The sequence below is a fragment of the Meriones unguiculatus genome, chromosome 14, assembly GCF_030254825.1.
Source record: "Meriones unguiculatus strain TT.TT164.6M chromosome 14, Bangor_MerUng_6.1, whole genome shotgun sequence".
Taxonomy (NCBI): domain Eukaryota; kingdom Metazoa; phylum Chordata; class Mammalia; order Rodentia; family Muridae; genus Meriones; species Meriones unguiculatus.
The window spans coordinates 60,735,474-60,750,864 of record NC_083361.1 but is presented as its reverse complement, the minus strand read 5'-3'; the positions used below and the strand labels follow the sequence as shown (position 1 = coordinate 60,750,864).

Sequence of the window (15,391 nt, the reverse complement as noted above, 5' to 3'; positions counted from 1 at the left end):
GCAGAGCCAAATCCACATGTTGCTTGCGCCTGTCTTTGCTGGATTGAAAGCAAGTCACAGAACTGGAGCATGGATTTGCAAACTTAAAGAAAAATAATGCTTTTCTCCAAAGCTGGGAATGACTTCAGGCTACAACAGGGAGAGCTGGAATCCCTGAGTCTACCAGATTCTCTTTCAAGAGCAATCAACATTATCTGCTTGTTTGTTTGTTTGTTTATAGGCCTCTTTCATGCGCAACCTACGGCTCTCAGAGTCCCTGAGAAAGAACCAACTCTGGAATGGGATTATAAGTATAACACTGCTGGAAGGGAAGAATGTCTCAGGAGGGAACATGACAGAGATGTTTGTCCAGTTAAAACTGGGAGACCAGAGGTACAAAAGCAAGGTAAGTTCTGTTAATCCCACAGAGAAAGTCATATAAATGTAAACATTTCTTACCCTATATTTCTTAAGAGTAAAGGCCACTTATTTTTAGCCTCTACTCAACTGTGTTAAAAATAGCCCTATAGAAAACAAAGCAAGTGTATTGATGCCTTAAACTATGATGCTTGGTATAATTTATTTTCCCGTGTACTTCAGAGGCAGGGAAAGCTTATTAAAGGATAGTTCTGGATACATGGCTTATCTTCAGTTTGAGAGTAAGCAGTGTGGGCTTCTTAGACAGCAGGAAAAGGGTAGATGAATGTTCTTCATCACTCTAAAACAAAGCAGCATACGACGTGAGAACATTAAAATGTTGGAGATACGTAAAAATAGTTTCAACATTGTAGGTCCTGTTTTATCTTTTCCTTTTTAGCCTTAACACCAAACAAAATATGTGGTATTTCTGGGTCTTGTTACTTTTTTTTTTCTTCCTCTCTGGGAAAACAAAACAAAACAGGAAAACAAAACAAAACAAAATAAAAAAACTATATAAAATAATAACAAAAAAATTCCATATTCTTAACTGTTTGAACTATTTTGTACACATAAATTGTCTGATTCAATCCAGCCAATCTAAACTTCATACAGTTCTTAATCTTAGTAATTTGGTGTGGATTGAACTAAAAAAAAATCATCATTTTCAAATAACAGAAATTAATTAGTTTTTATCTTTTATGTAACTATTTTATAACTATCAGATAGAAATATTTTGCATGTTTTATGAGTTAAAGTTGCTATGGTAATTGAAAGTTATGCCACTTGCAAGAATCCACATTAAAAAAAAATAAAAAAGAAATCCTAGGAGGTTTTAAAAGCGGACCCAAAGATATTTGCACTGGGGTTTCTTGTCATCTAGGAAAACAACTTGGAAAGGGAGACAACAAGGCTAGAGGCTGCGTCCTGCCCAGATTTCAGTGCAAAAATTCAAGATTAGACAATTAGACAACCTTCACTTCAGCATGAAGGAGTGGGAAGATGCACAGCCAACAAGAGTATATTTAAAAAAATAAACAAAATAAAAAAGGAAAAGAGAGCATGAGTGAGATCTGAAACATGCAGATCATCCTTTTAGGTGGATCATTTTAGGCAGAGCCTGGCCCTGAGTAGACAGGACCGATCACTTCCCCCTACGGAGAAGTCTTTAGCCAGGCCTGGTCAGCCTAAGGATTTATGGAAAGCTTGTCCACCCCCGTGAACACTGGACTGTTCAGTCGGAGGCGAAGGGTAGAGTGCACTTTCCTTGTGGGAGACGCTGTGCTAAATTTTTGTTTCTGAGACATCTTTTCCTTCTTGGAATCTAAATTCTGTGATCCAATAAGACAAAGGTGGTATCCAAGTCCAGCTGCAATGTGTTTGTGTGACATGACAACAGCTGAGGTGTAAACTGCCCATGCTTTTTTTCTTGTGTGGGAGTAGTTTGGTGGTGTTTTAAGAGTTGGCCTGAGGCCTTAGAGCCCAGACTCAGTCATTAATGCTTGAAATATTTATTCACAAAATAATCTATAAGAGAAAGAACAGTAGAGATCTTGCCAGCAAAGCCATCTCATGGGAGATTTGGTCATCTTAAAAAGCTCTAAAACCTGTCTGTGAATTTTTCTAAAATTCGTGTTGGTTTTTCAAGTATGACGAAGTAGAATTTTCTAGTTTGCTCTTTGCCGTAGCATTGGGATTTACTATCTTTGGACTTAAATGTGGACAGATTATGTGTCATCACGTATTACAGAGTTTTTGTTTAACATGTCAAAAGATGTTACTTAAGCCCACAAAGTGTTAATTCATTTGATGCTTAGGCCAGGTCTGATATACACCAACACAGACATTGCTTGCGTTTGACTAAAAGATTAATGTTATCTTCTGTAGGAATGAGCAATTGCAGGCTCTTTGCGTGCTTGTGTGGTTTTTACAGTGTCTTGCGGTAGTCTTTTTAACTTGATGCACTTAAAATTGTTGCATTTGGCAATCTGTTAAAAGAGTAGTCCTAGTTTGCTAAATTCTGGGTCCACAAGGGTCCCTGCTATCCTAGAAGTTAAGCAACCCGATCGTGGTGACTTCCTGCCCTATAGACATGACATGAATGTGTAGCTGCTGTAGCCATGACCGATCTTCTGAGAAAGTAAACCCTGTAACTGCATGTTTTCTAGACACTGTGTAAGAGTGCAAACCCGCAGTGGCAGGAACAGTTTGACTTTCACTACTTCTCTGACAGGATGGGCATTTTGGACATTGAAGTGTGGGGAAAGGACAGCAAAAAGCGCGAGGAGCGACTGGGCACGTGAGTCACTCTGCTACTACTGGGGTTGGGAGCTCCTGACTGCACAGGGCTAGCTCTGAAAGAATGTCTTTTTTTTAATTTGGGTTGAGACTTGGATACCCGTATCCTGCCCCAGTGGCCCAGCAGTAAGCTGGGCAGCCACTCAGTGCAAAAAGGGGGTTTGCTAGTTTTCTGATTGGTAAATGCAATTCAGTATTCACAGCAGGCTTTACACATAAGACAGAGTTTCCTACTCACCTCTGAAAAGCTCATTGCAGGAACTCACGATGAGGATAGCATACTCAGCAGTCAGAGGGCATGGGAAATGGTATCGTGTTCGCATTCAAATACCGCAGATATTTGTACATCTTACATGCTTTGACTCTGGGTTACTAATAATACCTCACATAATGTAGAAGCTGTGGAGTGGTTGTTAGATCCTAGAATGCCTTCATGAGGTTACTGTGTGCATATTCTTCAGAGCATACTCTGCAAGTACGCTCTGCGAATTCAAAGGGCCCACTGCAGTCTGTGAGTCCAGAAACCTCCATAGAAAGTCATGTGCTATCTCAGACCGTTGGGATGTGTTTGCAAACATTTCCAAGATTTCATTTTAGTTTCATCAAATAGTAAAAAGAAGAAGGTGAGTTTTTCCCCATGACAGAACATTTCAATGTCCTTGATGGATTTTTGTGACAAACTATCATAGAATCTGAAGCAGTTGCAAAGCTATTCTGTTGTTTATTTGTTTACTCTGGACTCTTAACAACTGAATTGAGGGGTCCCCATGGGCAACCGATTATAACGTGAGAACTATAGTTTCTTGAGAAGATTGTAGTGAGGAATACAGTTGCATCACCAGCTCTATGCCTGGCCAGTAGAATGCACAAAGGAAGTACTCACAGAAGCTCATCTCAGCTCTGATCTTAAGCAGCAGAGCCCTGCAAGCTAGGGAGAGCAAGCTATCCTTGGGTCAAGAACAATGAATTCCAGAGCCAGGGTTTGGGGCTTTAAGGATGCTATTCTTTGCAGCAAATCATTCTTTTTTCCCCCTTCCCCTAGATCCATAATTTGTATGTGAATCTTAATGTGGAACACAAATGTTTAAAGGGATGCCAGCAGCTGTGGGTTGTCAGCTTCCACCCTGGAGCCTGAGCTCAGGACTGTGTGCTGAGCCATTGCTGATAGATGAGAGAGCGCTTTCACCTTCCTATGCAGCCAGTACACCTACATATTTGGGACTTCAGCCAAGGACAAGGACTTATTACTCAAAACTAAAGATTAAAATAACTTACCTGCTCCAACCCATTCATTTTACAGTGAGGGACGGTAGAGAGAACAGTGAAAGTTCAGGGGGAGATGTGGCAATCCTTCAGAAAATGGTCTCTCTCTGGGCATCTCTTAGTGCAGAGTGTGGAACCCTGCGGGGCCGTGTTCGCCTTTCTTGTTATCTGCATCTCATCCTTCTGAAGTAGCTGCAATGAGAACTTAGCAGCCACAGAAATCCTCCCTTGCTTCTCAACATGGCTTTCCTGTTGCATGGTATTCCCTGACATGTAACAAGATACTTGTAGCAGACTGGCTCTTGTCCATCCGACACCAATCACTTCCCACAGTTACATGGAAACAGGCGTGTGCCTCTGCACACAATGTCCGAATTCTGTTATGCATGGCCAGGTGCTCGCTAAGGGAACAGACAGCCAGAGCTATGGCAGGGACATAGAGATGCCTTTCACCCCACACCTGCCCAACACAGCGGGCTTTGCCTTCCAGTTCTTCTCATGCATCCTCAGTTGTCTTGTCTGGTGGGCAGCACTCGAGGCTTTGTTAAGTCCACTGGGCCATCTGGGTGCATGGCCTAGCAAGCTGGGTCATGCCATACACCTCACATCCAGGAGGCATGGGCTGGTGTTTGACAGTCTCTCATGTCCAGTTACTAGTCTGATCTTGCTTTTTTTCCCCTCTCTCTCCCCTGACCACATATGGGAACTGAAATGCCTCAGACATTTCCCAGTGCCTCTAACATCCTCAGCTTGCTGACATGCCAGAGCCCTGACAGTATCAAGGGCAGTAGGATCAGAAAGTCAGGATCCAGGCTAAGTGAGGAAGCCCAGAGAACTCTGCGTCCCAAAGTGTTATCTGCACAGTGGGTATTTGGGCCTCCTGTGATGAATGGCCTGCAGTTATTTTAGTAGGTGTAAATAATAATGCCTTGCATGTCTCCTGTCACTGCATTGTCATGTTTCCGTCACACAATAGGAAATGCTTGTTCCAAGTGAGTGTTGTGTGGCTTCTCAGAGACAAAAAATAACCGAAGATGTCCTGTAAGGCCTGTTTTTTTGTCATTTGAGTATTCATTTATTATTTTAGCAATTTCCTGTTTAGAACTGAGATGCCTACCTGTCTGCTGATCATTCTGCCCTTCCTCTTTATGGATTGGAAAGGAGTTTTGTTTCTTTTTTGGGCATCCTTTTCCTTTTTCCCCTCCAGCAATACAAGAGATAACAAAAATGTCTCCTGAGAGGCCTGGGTCTGTGCAGCATTGCCTGGCAGTGAACATCAGGTCTTTACTCGCGTAGAATACTGCTTCACAGATCTAATGATTGACATACCATAGCAGAAAAAGGTGTCCGGATTTTGTAACCCTACTACCTAGGAGGCTCAGGAGCCGGGATCATGAACTTTGAGGCTAGCCTAGGCTACACAGCAAAACCCTGTCTTGTAAACAAAAACAAACAAACCACTGTATTAGCATGCAGTTATCCCAAGAAAGTTACTGGTAGACCTTTCTTATGAGTTGCATTTTCTCAAAATGTCAACTTAAAAAATTACTTAGCTGAGTGTGTGCATGTGCATGTGTCTACCAGTGTGCATGTATCAAGTCATTCATGTGAGGGCAAAAGGACAAATTTCAGGAGTTGACTCTTTCCTTCCACTGTGGATTCACAGGTTCAAACTCAGATCATAAAGCTTGAGCACAAATATGTTCAAAGCGCGTTTACCCAAGCAGCCACCCTACCAGCCCTAAATTTCAACACTTTTATCTCCTACAGTTTTCTTTCTTTTGTGGTGCTCGCTCTAAGCTTAGCTATTCTTACTTCAACTATCCAAAATAGAATACTCTGTAGTGGTGTAAACAAATGCTCACTGTCTCCTAAAGTCCAGCTTCTATCTTATTTTGGAGAACACAGTCATGTTGATACCTTGAAACCCCACTAAGGAAAATCTCCTTGGTAAAGCTTCCCATTGTAAATCGTTTGATATGGAGAAGAAACACATCACATGGGTTGTGTGTGGAGGAAGAGTTACGATGCGATTTTGGCAATGAACTCGTTGTGTGTCTGTCTCTTTGGCTGTATAATGGAGTCCATTACCAACATTCAAGTCAGTAACTAGCGATATCCGTAGACATTATCTACAGTGAGCATTACAGTACTGTTATTAATTTTGGAATTTTTCTCCATTTGGCAAGTATAGATCTCTATAATATTTTAAATGAAAATTGTTTGATTCTGGTAAATTAAGTATAACCAGTAAAATTCAGTATGTTTTTCAAAATATAGATTTTTTTTTTGTATAAGTGAACAGGTGCCATGTTCAAGAATATATACTTACTGGAGTATAAACAGCACCATTCAGGATTTACAGATGGAATAAATTTGCTTATAGGAGCTAGGTTCACACAAATGATAGCAGTCTTTAGATTAACTTTTCCCTGCATCTATGTTCTGAGGCTCCTCTGGAGTCTGACTTCTCCTCTGCCACAGCACACATACTCACGGGTTTTATCTGACCTTCAGGTAAAGATGGCGGGGGTAAATGGAACCTCAAAGATGAATATCCTTTCAGAAGAGCCAGCCTTCCTTGAGGACAGGCGGCCTAACTTACTGTTTTTTATAGGGAAAGCAACCATAAAAAGAAAACATCAGATCTGAGGCAGGGAGAGTGAACTTTCAAAGAAAGGAAGACTTAAGTCCAAGAGTAACCATCCCCAGTATGTTACAATATAACTACCAATACAAGCAGAGGAGAAAGCTTAGGAGTCCTCCTGAGTGGGGCCCCCAACACAGAGTGAGTGGTGAACACTGTACCCAGCTTTTATGTATGTGCCGAGGATCTTCCTGCTGGAATGGTTATCATTTCACCCACTCAGCCATCCTCCAGACTCTGTTGTTAATGAAAAAAAAAATAGAACAGATGAATATAAATTATCCGTTTTGTGCTGTTTCAAAGAAATCATTTTCTTAATGGATACATTCCATTTCAGGATGATTGGAAAGATTCCTGTTTCACAGAATATTCTAAACTTAGCTTGCAAAGGTTGCGAATGAGAATGCATACTCCTGTTTTGATCTGCCTCATAGTCAGTCCTCGGTCCCAGACGGTATCTTTAAGTGGCTCTGACATCCTTACCAGTTTATTAGTGGCTTTGAGGCAGTGAACAATCTGGGCTGGGATACTTCTCTGGACAAATTGCAGCCCATGTCGTTGATCTGCTTTTACAGCCAGGCTTGACACATTCACCGTTCTCTTCCTGTTCGCCCACTTCCTCATCCTCTGAGATTTACAGCTTTTCAAACTACAGCACTCTTTCCTGCCCCTTGCATTTAAGCTAAAAGCTGACCAATCTGTAATATAAAACATGGAATTATGGTAATGAAGAAGAAGTTAAAAGCTATCACGGCAAGTCAAAGTTGGGCCAGTTAGGCTGACTGATATGGTAAAATTATGTGTTGAATTAAAACATTAAAATGTTGTGGGATTAATGGAGAAAGACAAGAACGAGAGGTCAGAAACAATGCTAAATCAGCACTTTAACAGCCTGTGGTGAGAAAGGGAAGTTTTAATAAATGTCTGTTGCAAGAAAAAAAAAATAATAAAAGTAATTTAGTCTCTGTTTCCTTCAGGTAGGTACAACTGCAAAATTCTCAGCCTCAAACCGGGGAAATCCATTAATTTCAGTTGTCTTGTATACAGGGGAAGAATGATGGCTGTGAGATAATTAACCAAAAGAACAGGTTTTTATTCTTTGAGATTTGGGAGAGTGTGTAGTTTTTCCTCACCCCACCGACATTATTATATTTTTAGCATTCATTTTATTCACCAATACAGACCTCTATTATGTGATGGGTAGGCTAGAAAGTAGTGAGGGTTTAATACAAAATAATGAGGTGAATCTCCTATCCTTTAGCACTAAATTTTAAGTGGCTGCAAGTAGCCAACAGTGACCCTACCATTGTTAGGAAGGTTGTGGATCCCAGAATCATGCAAATAAACGTGGTTGTCTGGTTAAAAAAAAAAAAGTGGAGTTTGGGAAACAGAGCGATATAAACAGAGCTGTGTAAAGTAAGTAGTTGAGAGTAGGACAGAGAAGCCTGTCTTCTGTGGTGGTGCCGCAGACCAAGTAGCTTGCCATGTAAGCATGAAGAGTTAAAATCCAATAACCCATGTAGAAGCTATAAGCATCTGGTGTGAGCGGCTGTAATCTCAGCCCTGCTAAAGGGAGGTGGAAGTGGAGAAAGGAGAATCCCTTTCTTGGATCTAGTCAGCCTCATACCTACCGCAGAAAAATAACCAAGAAAGCCTGTCCAAAACAGGGTAGAGGATGAGGACCAACAACTAAAGTTGTACCCAGGTCTTCACACCCACCCTATGGCACATGCGCGTAGGAAGCCAGCCCAAATACAAGCAGGTATCTCCTTTGCTCTGTAGAAACTCGACAGGGGGGAAAGGCTGGTAAGTGCTACGGATGGATACAGAAGATTCCCCCTAGGTGTGAATACATCAGTTACTGTTCTGCCTTTATTTGCATAAGGTACATCTTTAAATTGTGTGCTATCCCTGTCGACCTGATTTGCTAAACTCTGATGCTGGAATGTGTGTTTTCTGGATCCCCATTTGTCCTATGGGCTTGAATATCTTGATTGTTCAGACAGGGTCGCTCACCTTACACAAGGAATGAAACATGATACCCTGGTGACGACAGTGCTTCCTTAATGCTCCTTAACCAGATTTCTTAAAAACGAGTTCTGAGTGGTTGAGTTTTGTATAGTTTCTTACAGTAGAGCAATTTTATAATAGTGTTTCTTTATCTCTTTTTTTATTTGCAAACAGATCATTGGTATTTTGGCCAAGCTTCATAGGCTATAATGAGATTAAAAATTATTTTAAATTTCTTAGGTTAATGCTGCTGATGTCTTTATTAATCTGTTTGTGGTACCTTCAAGCAATCTTGCAATCAAAAATACTTTTGTTGGCATAATTCATCAAAGCCAAAAATAGTAGCATTTCTGTACATTAAGACCGAGAAATAGAAACCAGGAGTCAAAGACAGTTTTTGAGTAAATAAAGTTTTATTAGTAAACAATTTCACTTGTTTATATTGTTAGTTACATTGTAGCTTTTGTGTTATAAGGAGTTGAGTAGTTTCAGAAGAGAAGATGACCCATAGACCACAATGAATAACTTTTGCTTCATCACAAAAAGAGTGTTCTCCTTAGACAATTGCTTGGGTTCTGCCCATGGCAGGTTGACAGGCTAAGCCTATGACTTGCCCATAACAGGAAGAGAGGTTGGTCTTGTACCCCTTTATACTTGCCACAGGTTGATCCTGCAGCTGCACAGAGAACCTTAGGAAGCAGAAAAAGCTATTGCTGAACCTCAGTAGAAAAAGAAAATTATTTTGTATATTCTCTGAAACAAGTATATTGAAGTGATGGGGATGAAATGATTAAAATGCAAGATATTAAATTCCCAAGGAATTAACAAACTATTTAAATTTAAAAAAGGGATCTTGGATTTTCAATATTTTAATTAACGACATCTAATTTTTAAAATTGCACTATTTACGTTTTGAAGAGTTCAGACTTGCTTTGCTTTAAAGAACAGAAGCATCACCTCGCACAGTGAGCTAGGAAGGCATCCCCTGCCCAAATCTTCAGCAGATTTTTAAATATTAGCAGATATATAGGAATTGATAACTATGCGTTACATATAGCAATGGCAATTTTAAACCACATGGACAAATATACAAAAAGTTTTCATTTGTTTAATTTAGAAAAAGTGTGTTCCCCTTTCAAACTAAAGTGTCTTTAACAATGTAAAATATTACTTTTAGGTACACACACTCTCTTAATATTAAGAATGTGGGAATTTGTGGGGTTTTTTAGAGATGGCATATAACACTTGACATTTCTTTCTTTATTAATCACATTTGATTTGATTCCCCACTTAAAACAATTGCTTATGAAATAAAAATCTAAGTTAACCCTTCTTTCAAGGGTAGCAGTACATTTTTATTTCACAAAGGCTTCTTGTTGCTACAGAAAATATTATCTTTATGAAAAACACAGAAAACTCAATATATCTGTATTACAATTTGTCTGTAATGGAAATGTTTGAGAATTTATTATATCTAAAATAGTCAATACCACCTCCTGTAATTGGGGTCACTTTGCATGAATAACAAGTAAAAACCTATGCATGTTTAGTTTTAGAGCCATTTGCTAATACATGAATTTTGATCCTATAATCAAAACCAAGAATAGACTGCTAACTTACTTTTTCCCATTTCATTTCTGAGGGAGACCACAATTGTGCCAACTTATTACATGGGAGGATTTTGTCTTTGTATCTGTGTGGCCTCAGATTCCCTTTGCTTTCCATACTGTACTGGTACCTATTCCTAGTTTTCTGCTAAAACACAAAGTCCCTTGAAAAGTTAGTATAAAAAATCTGCTTTAGCTCATCGGGAAAGGGAGTGCTTCATTCTTTCCAAAACTGTTGAATATTCATCATATTTATAATTGTACAGAGTCTCTGAGAATTGTATAAAATAATTAAATCTCTGTGCTTTTATCACCTGCCCCCCCATTCCCAACCCCAGTTCTTTTCTGGCTTCTTCGCCTGACTGTACTCTTAAAGGTAGACTGTGCGGTCCAGGCAAAGCCAGCGCTTTTCAGTGTTGAAGCAAACAAAAGGCTCAGCACCTAAGAGCCCCTCCTCAGCCAGGGTTTGCTTCTGCATTTAAATGTTGCTTTAGGTTCTCAGCAGCTCTACAACATTGACTCTTATGAGGCAGAAAAACCTGCAATTTATAGCAGATGGGTGCTGCCCTTCCTGGCAGTGCTGCAGAGATGGGCTCAATCAACAGCACTCCATGCTTCATTTGTCCACAAGAAACCCACCTGGGGAAGCCTGCCTATTAGGAAAACACCTCAACATGTTTCTGTAACTAAAAATTTGCCAGTTGGCATTAATCAATTGGGAATAGAATGGTTTCTGCATTCCCTCTTCCCCCACACGAGATTTTCTTGACTTTTCTCTTGCTGAATGCAAACTCTGATCCTTTAGTCAGGGCCAAGAAGACAGGGAAAACTCATTCTTTATGCTTGCTTATGCGTAGTGATACCCTTATCCCCAGTTCTTGATTGTATTGTCCTTTTGTGGGCCTTATTTGGCGAAGACATACCATCTTTTTGTCTTTAGCATACTCTGTTATTGCCTTTTCATTTTCTTTAATGAAAGTGAATCCTTAATTTAGAGCATATTAGGCTGAGAGAGTATCCCGAGCCAAGTGAGTTCTGGCAACCTTCCCCAATCAATAATCTGTGTCCAGACAGAGTGAAGTTTGGGGATGTGGAAATATGTGTGAAATGGGCGCTACGGATGTTCGCTATGGCCTTGAATTAATTCTTGCTTTCCCCAACTCCTGAAATGTTTCCAGGTGTAAAGTGGATATCTCAGCACTCCCACTGAAGCAAGACAACTGCTTGGAACTACCTCTGGAGAGCTGCCTCGGGTCTCTTCTCATGTTGATCACCCTGACTCCTTGCACTGGAGTCTCCATCTCTGATCTCTGTCTCTGTCCCTTTGAGGACCCCAGTGAAAGAAAGCAGATTTCCCAGCGATATGTAAGTGCATTTGTCACATCGCCTCTTTCCTCCCTGTTTCCTTCCACCAATGTGGACTTTTAAGTTGAAACCAAATCTATGCATTGAAGAAGAAGAAGAAAAAAAAAGTACCAGGATTTTTAGCTTTGTCTCCTTGTAGGTTTTCTGTCTCTTCTGGGTCCTTCTATTCCTCCCTTCTTCCATGAGACTCCCTGCACTCTGCCCAAAGTTTGGCTGTGAGTCTCAGCATCTGCTTCCATCCTCTGTTGGGTGGAGTCTTTTAGAGGACCCTCTATTATAGGCTCCCATCCTGTTCCCTCTCTTCCAACACTTCTGGTGATTATCCTGTTTGCTATTCTGAATGAGATTTAAGCATCCTCCCTAGGATGCTCCTTGTTGTTTAGCTTCTTTAGGTCTATAGATTTTAGTATGGCTATCCAATATTATACGGCTAATATCCGCTTCTAAGTGAGTGTAACCATGTTTGTCTTTCTGTTTCTGAGTTACCTTACTTAGGATGATCTTTTCTAGTTCCATCCATTTGCTTACAGATTTCATGATTTCTTTGTTTTAATAGCTGAGTAGTAGTCCACCGTGTGACTGTCTTTATATATAGCTTAGGCTGGCCTAGAACCTACTGTGTAGCCCAGGCTTGTGTCATATTTTAATCCTCGTGTTTCAATATCAACTTTGGGATTGCAGGTATACTTGCCCATCACACTGACAGAGCAGCGATCTGTAGAAAGCATTTCTACCTTTACATTATAGAAATATTCATTTCAAAAGCTTGCATATAGTTCAAAAGCTAGCTGGTTGGTTTGTTTAAGGGAAAAATATGAGAAAACAGCCTTTCTTAGAGCTGACAAATGTGAGATTAGCTTTTGCCGTTTACCAGCCCATGCCCAGGTAGCAAGCATTTTACTGTTGTCTTCTGACTGTCTAGATCCCGTTTATCCCAGCCTCTTAGCTATTTTAAAAGAATGGCAACAGTTTGGGGGGTTTCAATATATGTTTTTTTGTAGGCGTTAGGCTATGTACCTGCTTATCCCTGATGCATGGGTTTTTAAGCATGCAGTGTACATCCAAATACTGCTGTGTCTGATTCAGAATCACAAGTAACTGCAGTAAATGTGCTCGATCCATGGATCGTGCTAATTAAAGACTAAGGAGAATGTGACTGCAGGGTGGTGCCTGAAGCCCATTTCTTTTCTTTTCTTTTTTTTTCTTTTCATTTAACAAATGGAACAGGTTGACTCATAGATGAGAAGATTCATTCTCTATCCCTGATTTCTTTTCCTTGGGAGCAAGCATTTATGATGGGATGAAGGTTAGTTCTATGGCATCCATAAAGTTTATAAGAATAACAAGGCTGGCTTGCTATTGCCTTTAAAGCTGATTTAAAAGTTACGTTAATGAGAAAAGGCAGGGGAGAATGAATGTAATTCCACCCACGCATTTTCCCAGTGGGTTATCTATGTTAGCACCAGGGGGCGATGTTAAAAGCAGATTGTGAGGACTTCTAATTTGTTTATTTTGAGGCTGTAGTTAATTAATTCTCAGTCAATTTTCTTCTAATCTGGCTGTGATACATGCCTAACAGCTCTGGTGCTTGACATAAGACAGCTTTGCAACTCTTCTAAGAATTTTATGAGTAAGAGGGAGGTAGATCTGTAACAGGCTTCCGGGGGAACCGCAAACTTCAAGACGAGGGCACAAGGAAGCCATTCTTACTTGTGTTCATCCCTTTGTCTCCGCAGGCCTTACAGAATTCACTGCAGGATGTGAAGGACATTGGTATTCTACAGGTGAAGGTTCTAAAAGCAGCAGACCTCTTGGCCGCTGATTTCTCAGGTAAAGAAAGCAGGCCCTTCCATTCACTTTTGTTATCCTTATTTGTCTTGCTTAAGAGTGAGCTTCAGGCAGAACGAGACACCTGGTAAGTAGAAGTAACTGTCACGTTCCTCTGGATAAATAGGAGGGAAAGCACACACGGGAGCAATTGTTTTCTCACAATATATACTTTCCACAAAATAATTCTTTTTTTTCCAAATAATTTTACTCAGATGCATTCTTGTAGTAGTTCATTTGGGATTCAGAATACTAATGGATTGATAGCTTCCCAGATTCAGCTTTTGTACTTTTAAACTCCTACTTGGGCCCTGCTTTCCTGCAGTCCCTCCAATGGCTCCTGCTGCCTCTATCCCATCACCCCTTCACATGCTTGCTTGCTGCTGAATGCTGTAGTTCAATCTTCAGACCAATGCTGGTTTCTTGTTGGTCTGAGCATCTCTGTGTTAGTGACCAGAATAAAGGCCCTGGGACAGCTTTCCATTCTCTGTTGCCCCTTAGGACCACTCTCCTGGTGCTTTGTGAACTTGGGCTTTCGATGGAGGTCTGAGTAGACCTTCTTTGTGCTGCAGCAGGGCTCAGCAGCACGTGCAGTCTTCCAGATGTGGAGAAGTCAGATCAGCCACTTCCCACTCATTGCCACATCACACCAAAGGCAAGTGAATGGTTAGTGGTGTTTAATCACCTGGACTTACAGGCAACGTGAGCTCCCTGATGGGGGTGCTGGGAATAGAGCTTGGGCACTCTCAGAGAGCGCAAAGTGCTCAACTTCTGAGCCATCTCTCTAGCTCTCCAATATGTTTTAATAAGCTGAAAACTCATGAGACCCAATTTTAAGATGCTTAAACTTGACAAGAATTTTTATTTTAAAGCACATCCTATGTCATCAGTTATGGAAAACAGGAACTTAGATTTAAGAGGTTTGCACACACACTAATAGGTACCACCTTCAGCATACCTTCTAACTTCTGTTTCCTCCAGAATTCCAAATCAGGGGAAACAAACTCAGAGTACCTGGTCTCCTGGTTGCATAGCATTACTGCTAAGTAATAAGTCATGACTGAACTAGACAGATGGGCAGACAGACTGATAGACGAAAGTGGAAAGGAAAGAAAGGTTCCATTTTACCATGTCTAAAATGACAATCATTCTTTAGACAATATTGTTGGAATACAGACTATATATGCTTAGTTTTTAAATATGTCATTGTTTCTCTGAGAATATCATATGTATTTTAATGATGTTCATTATCCCACCTCTGCCCACAGCTACCCTCTTGACCCTTACCTCCCTACCTACCCAACTTTGAGTCATCTCTTTCCTTTCATCGTGTAGAGTCTGGGGATCAAACTTGGATCATCAGGTTGGAGAATCAAGTTTTGTGGGTTTTTTTTTTTTTTCACCCACTGAGCCATCTTTTGAGCCCAATTCATCCATTCTTTTACAAACTACTATAATGGAGAGGAATTAATGTTATTCACTATAAATAAATTTAAATTTCCATGTATCTTGTTTCTTATTTTATTCTATTTTTTTTTATAGAGTCACTGAAATTTCTTTGTATATAAGTGAAGGCAGCTGGAGGTGGAGTTTAGGTCCTAAAGTGCTGGCCTAATTTGCATAAAGCTCTGGACTCAGTCTCCAGCTGCATAAATCAGCTGTGGTGGTGCAAGCCTGTAATCCCAGGGCTGGGCCTGTGCTGGCAGCAGGAGGAGAAGCTTCATGCTGCCCTTCACTAGATAGACAGTTCAAGGCCAGAAGGGATTACAGGAGACCCTGTATCAGAGGGCAAAGACTTACATACATATGAATCTAGAAGCCACACATGATGGAACACACCTAAAAATGTCCATCCTTAGGAGAGTGAGAAGACAGAGGATGACAACTTTGAAAAGGGAGACTGTATGTTAAAAGCAGTGAGGCAGTCTGTCTTAGAACCCATCTCTTAAGAATTGCTGAAAGCTGTTTGTAATGCCCT

General features: G+C 40.6%; 1 protein-coding gene across 4 annotated transcripts in view; it reads left to right on the top strand.

Moving 5' to 3' along the window:
• Mctp2 (multiple C2 and transmembrane domain containing 2) overlaps positions 1–15,391 on the top strand; it is a 238,291-nt gene that overhangs the window by 103,340 nt on the left and 119,560 nt on the right. For 3 of the 4 annotated variants that reach the window (XM_060367331.1, XM_060367332.1, XM_060367333.1), the window contains 4 exons: positions 221–385; positions 2,565–2,695; positions 11,400–11,586; positions 13,323–13,416. In XM_060367331.1, coding sequence (XP_060223314.1) covers positions 221–385; positions 2,565–2,695; positions 11,400–11,586; positions 13,323–13,416 — 577 coding nt within the window. Of the gene's footprint in view, positions 1–220; positions 386–2,564; positions 2,696–11,399; positions 11,587–13,322; positions 13,417–15,391 lie in introns of those variants that run through there. The other variant, XM_060367334.1, reaches the window with a different exon arrangement.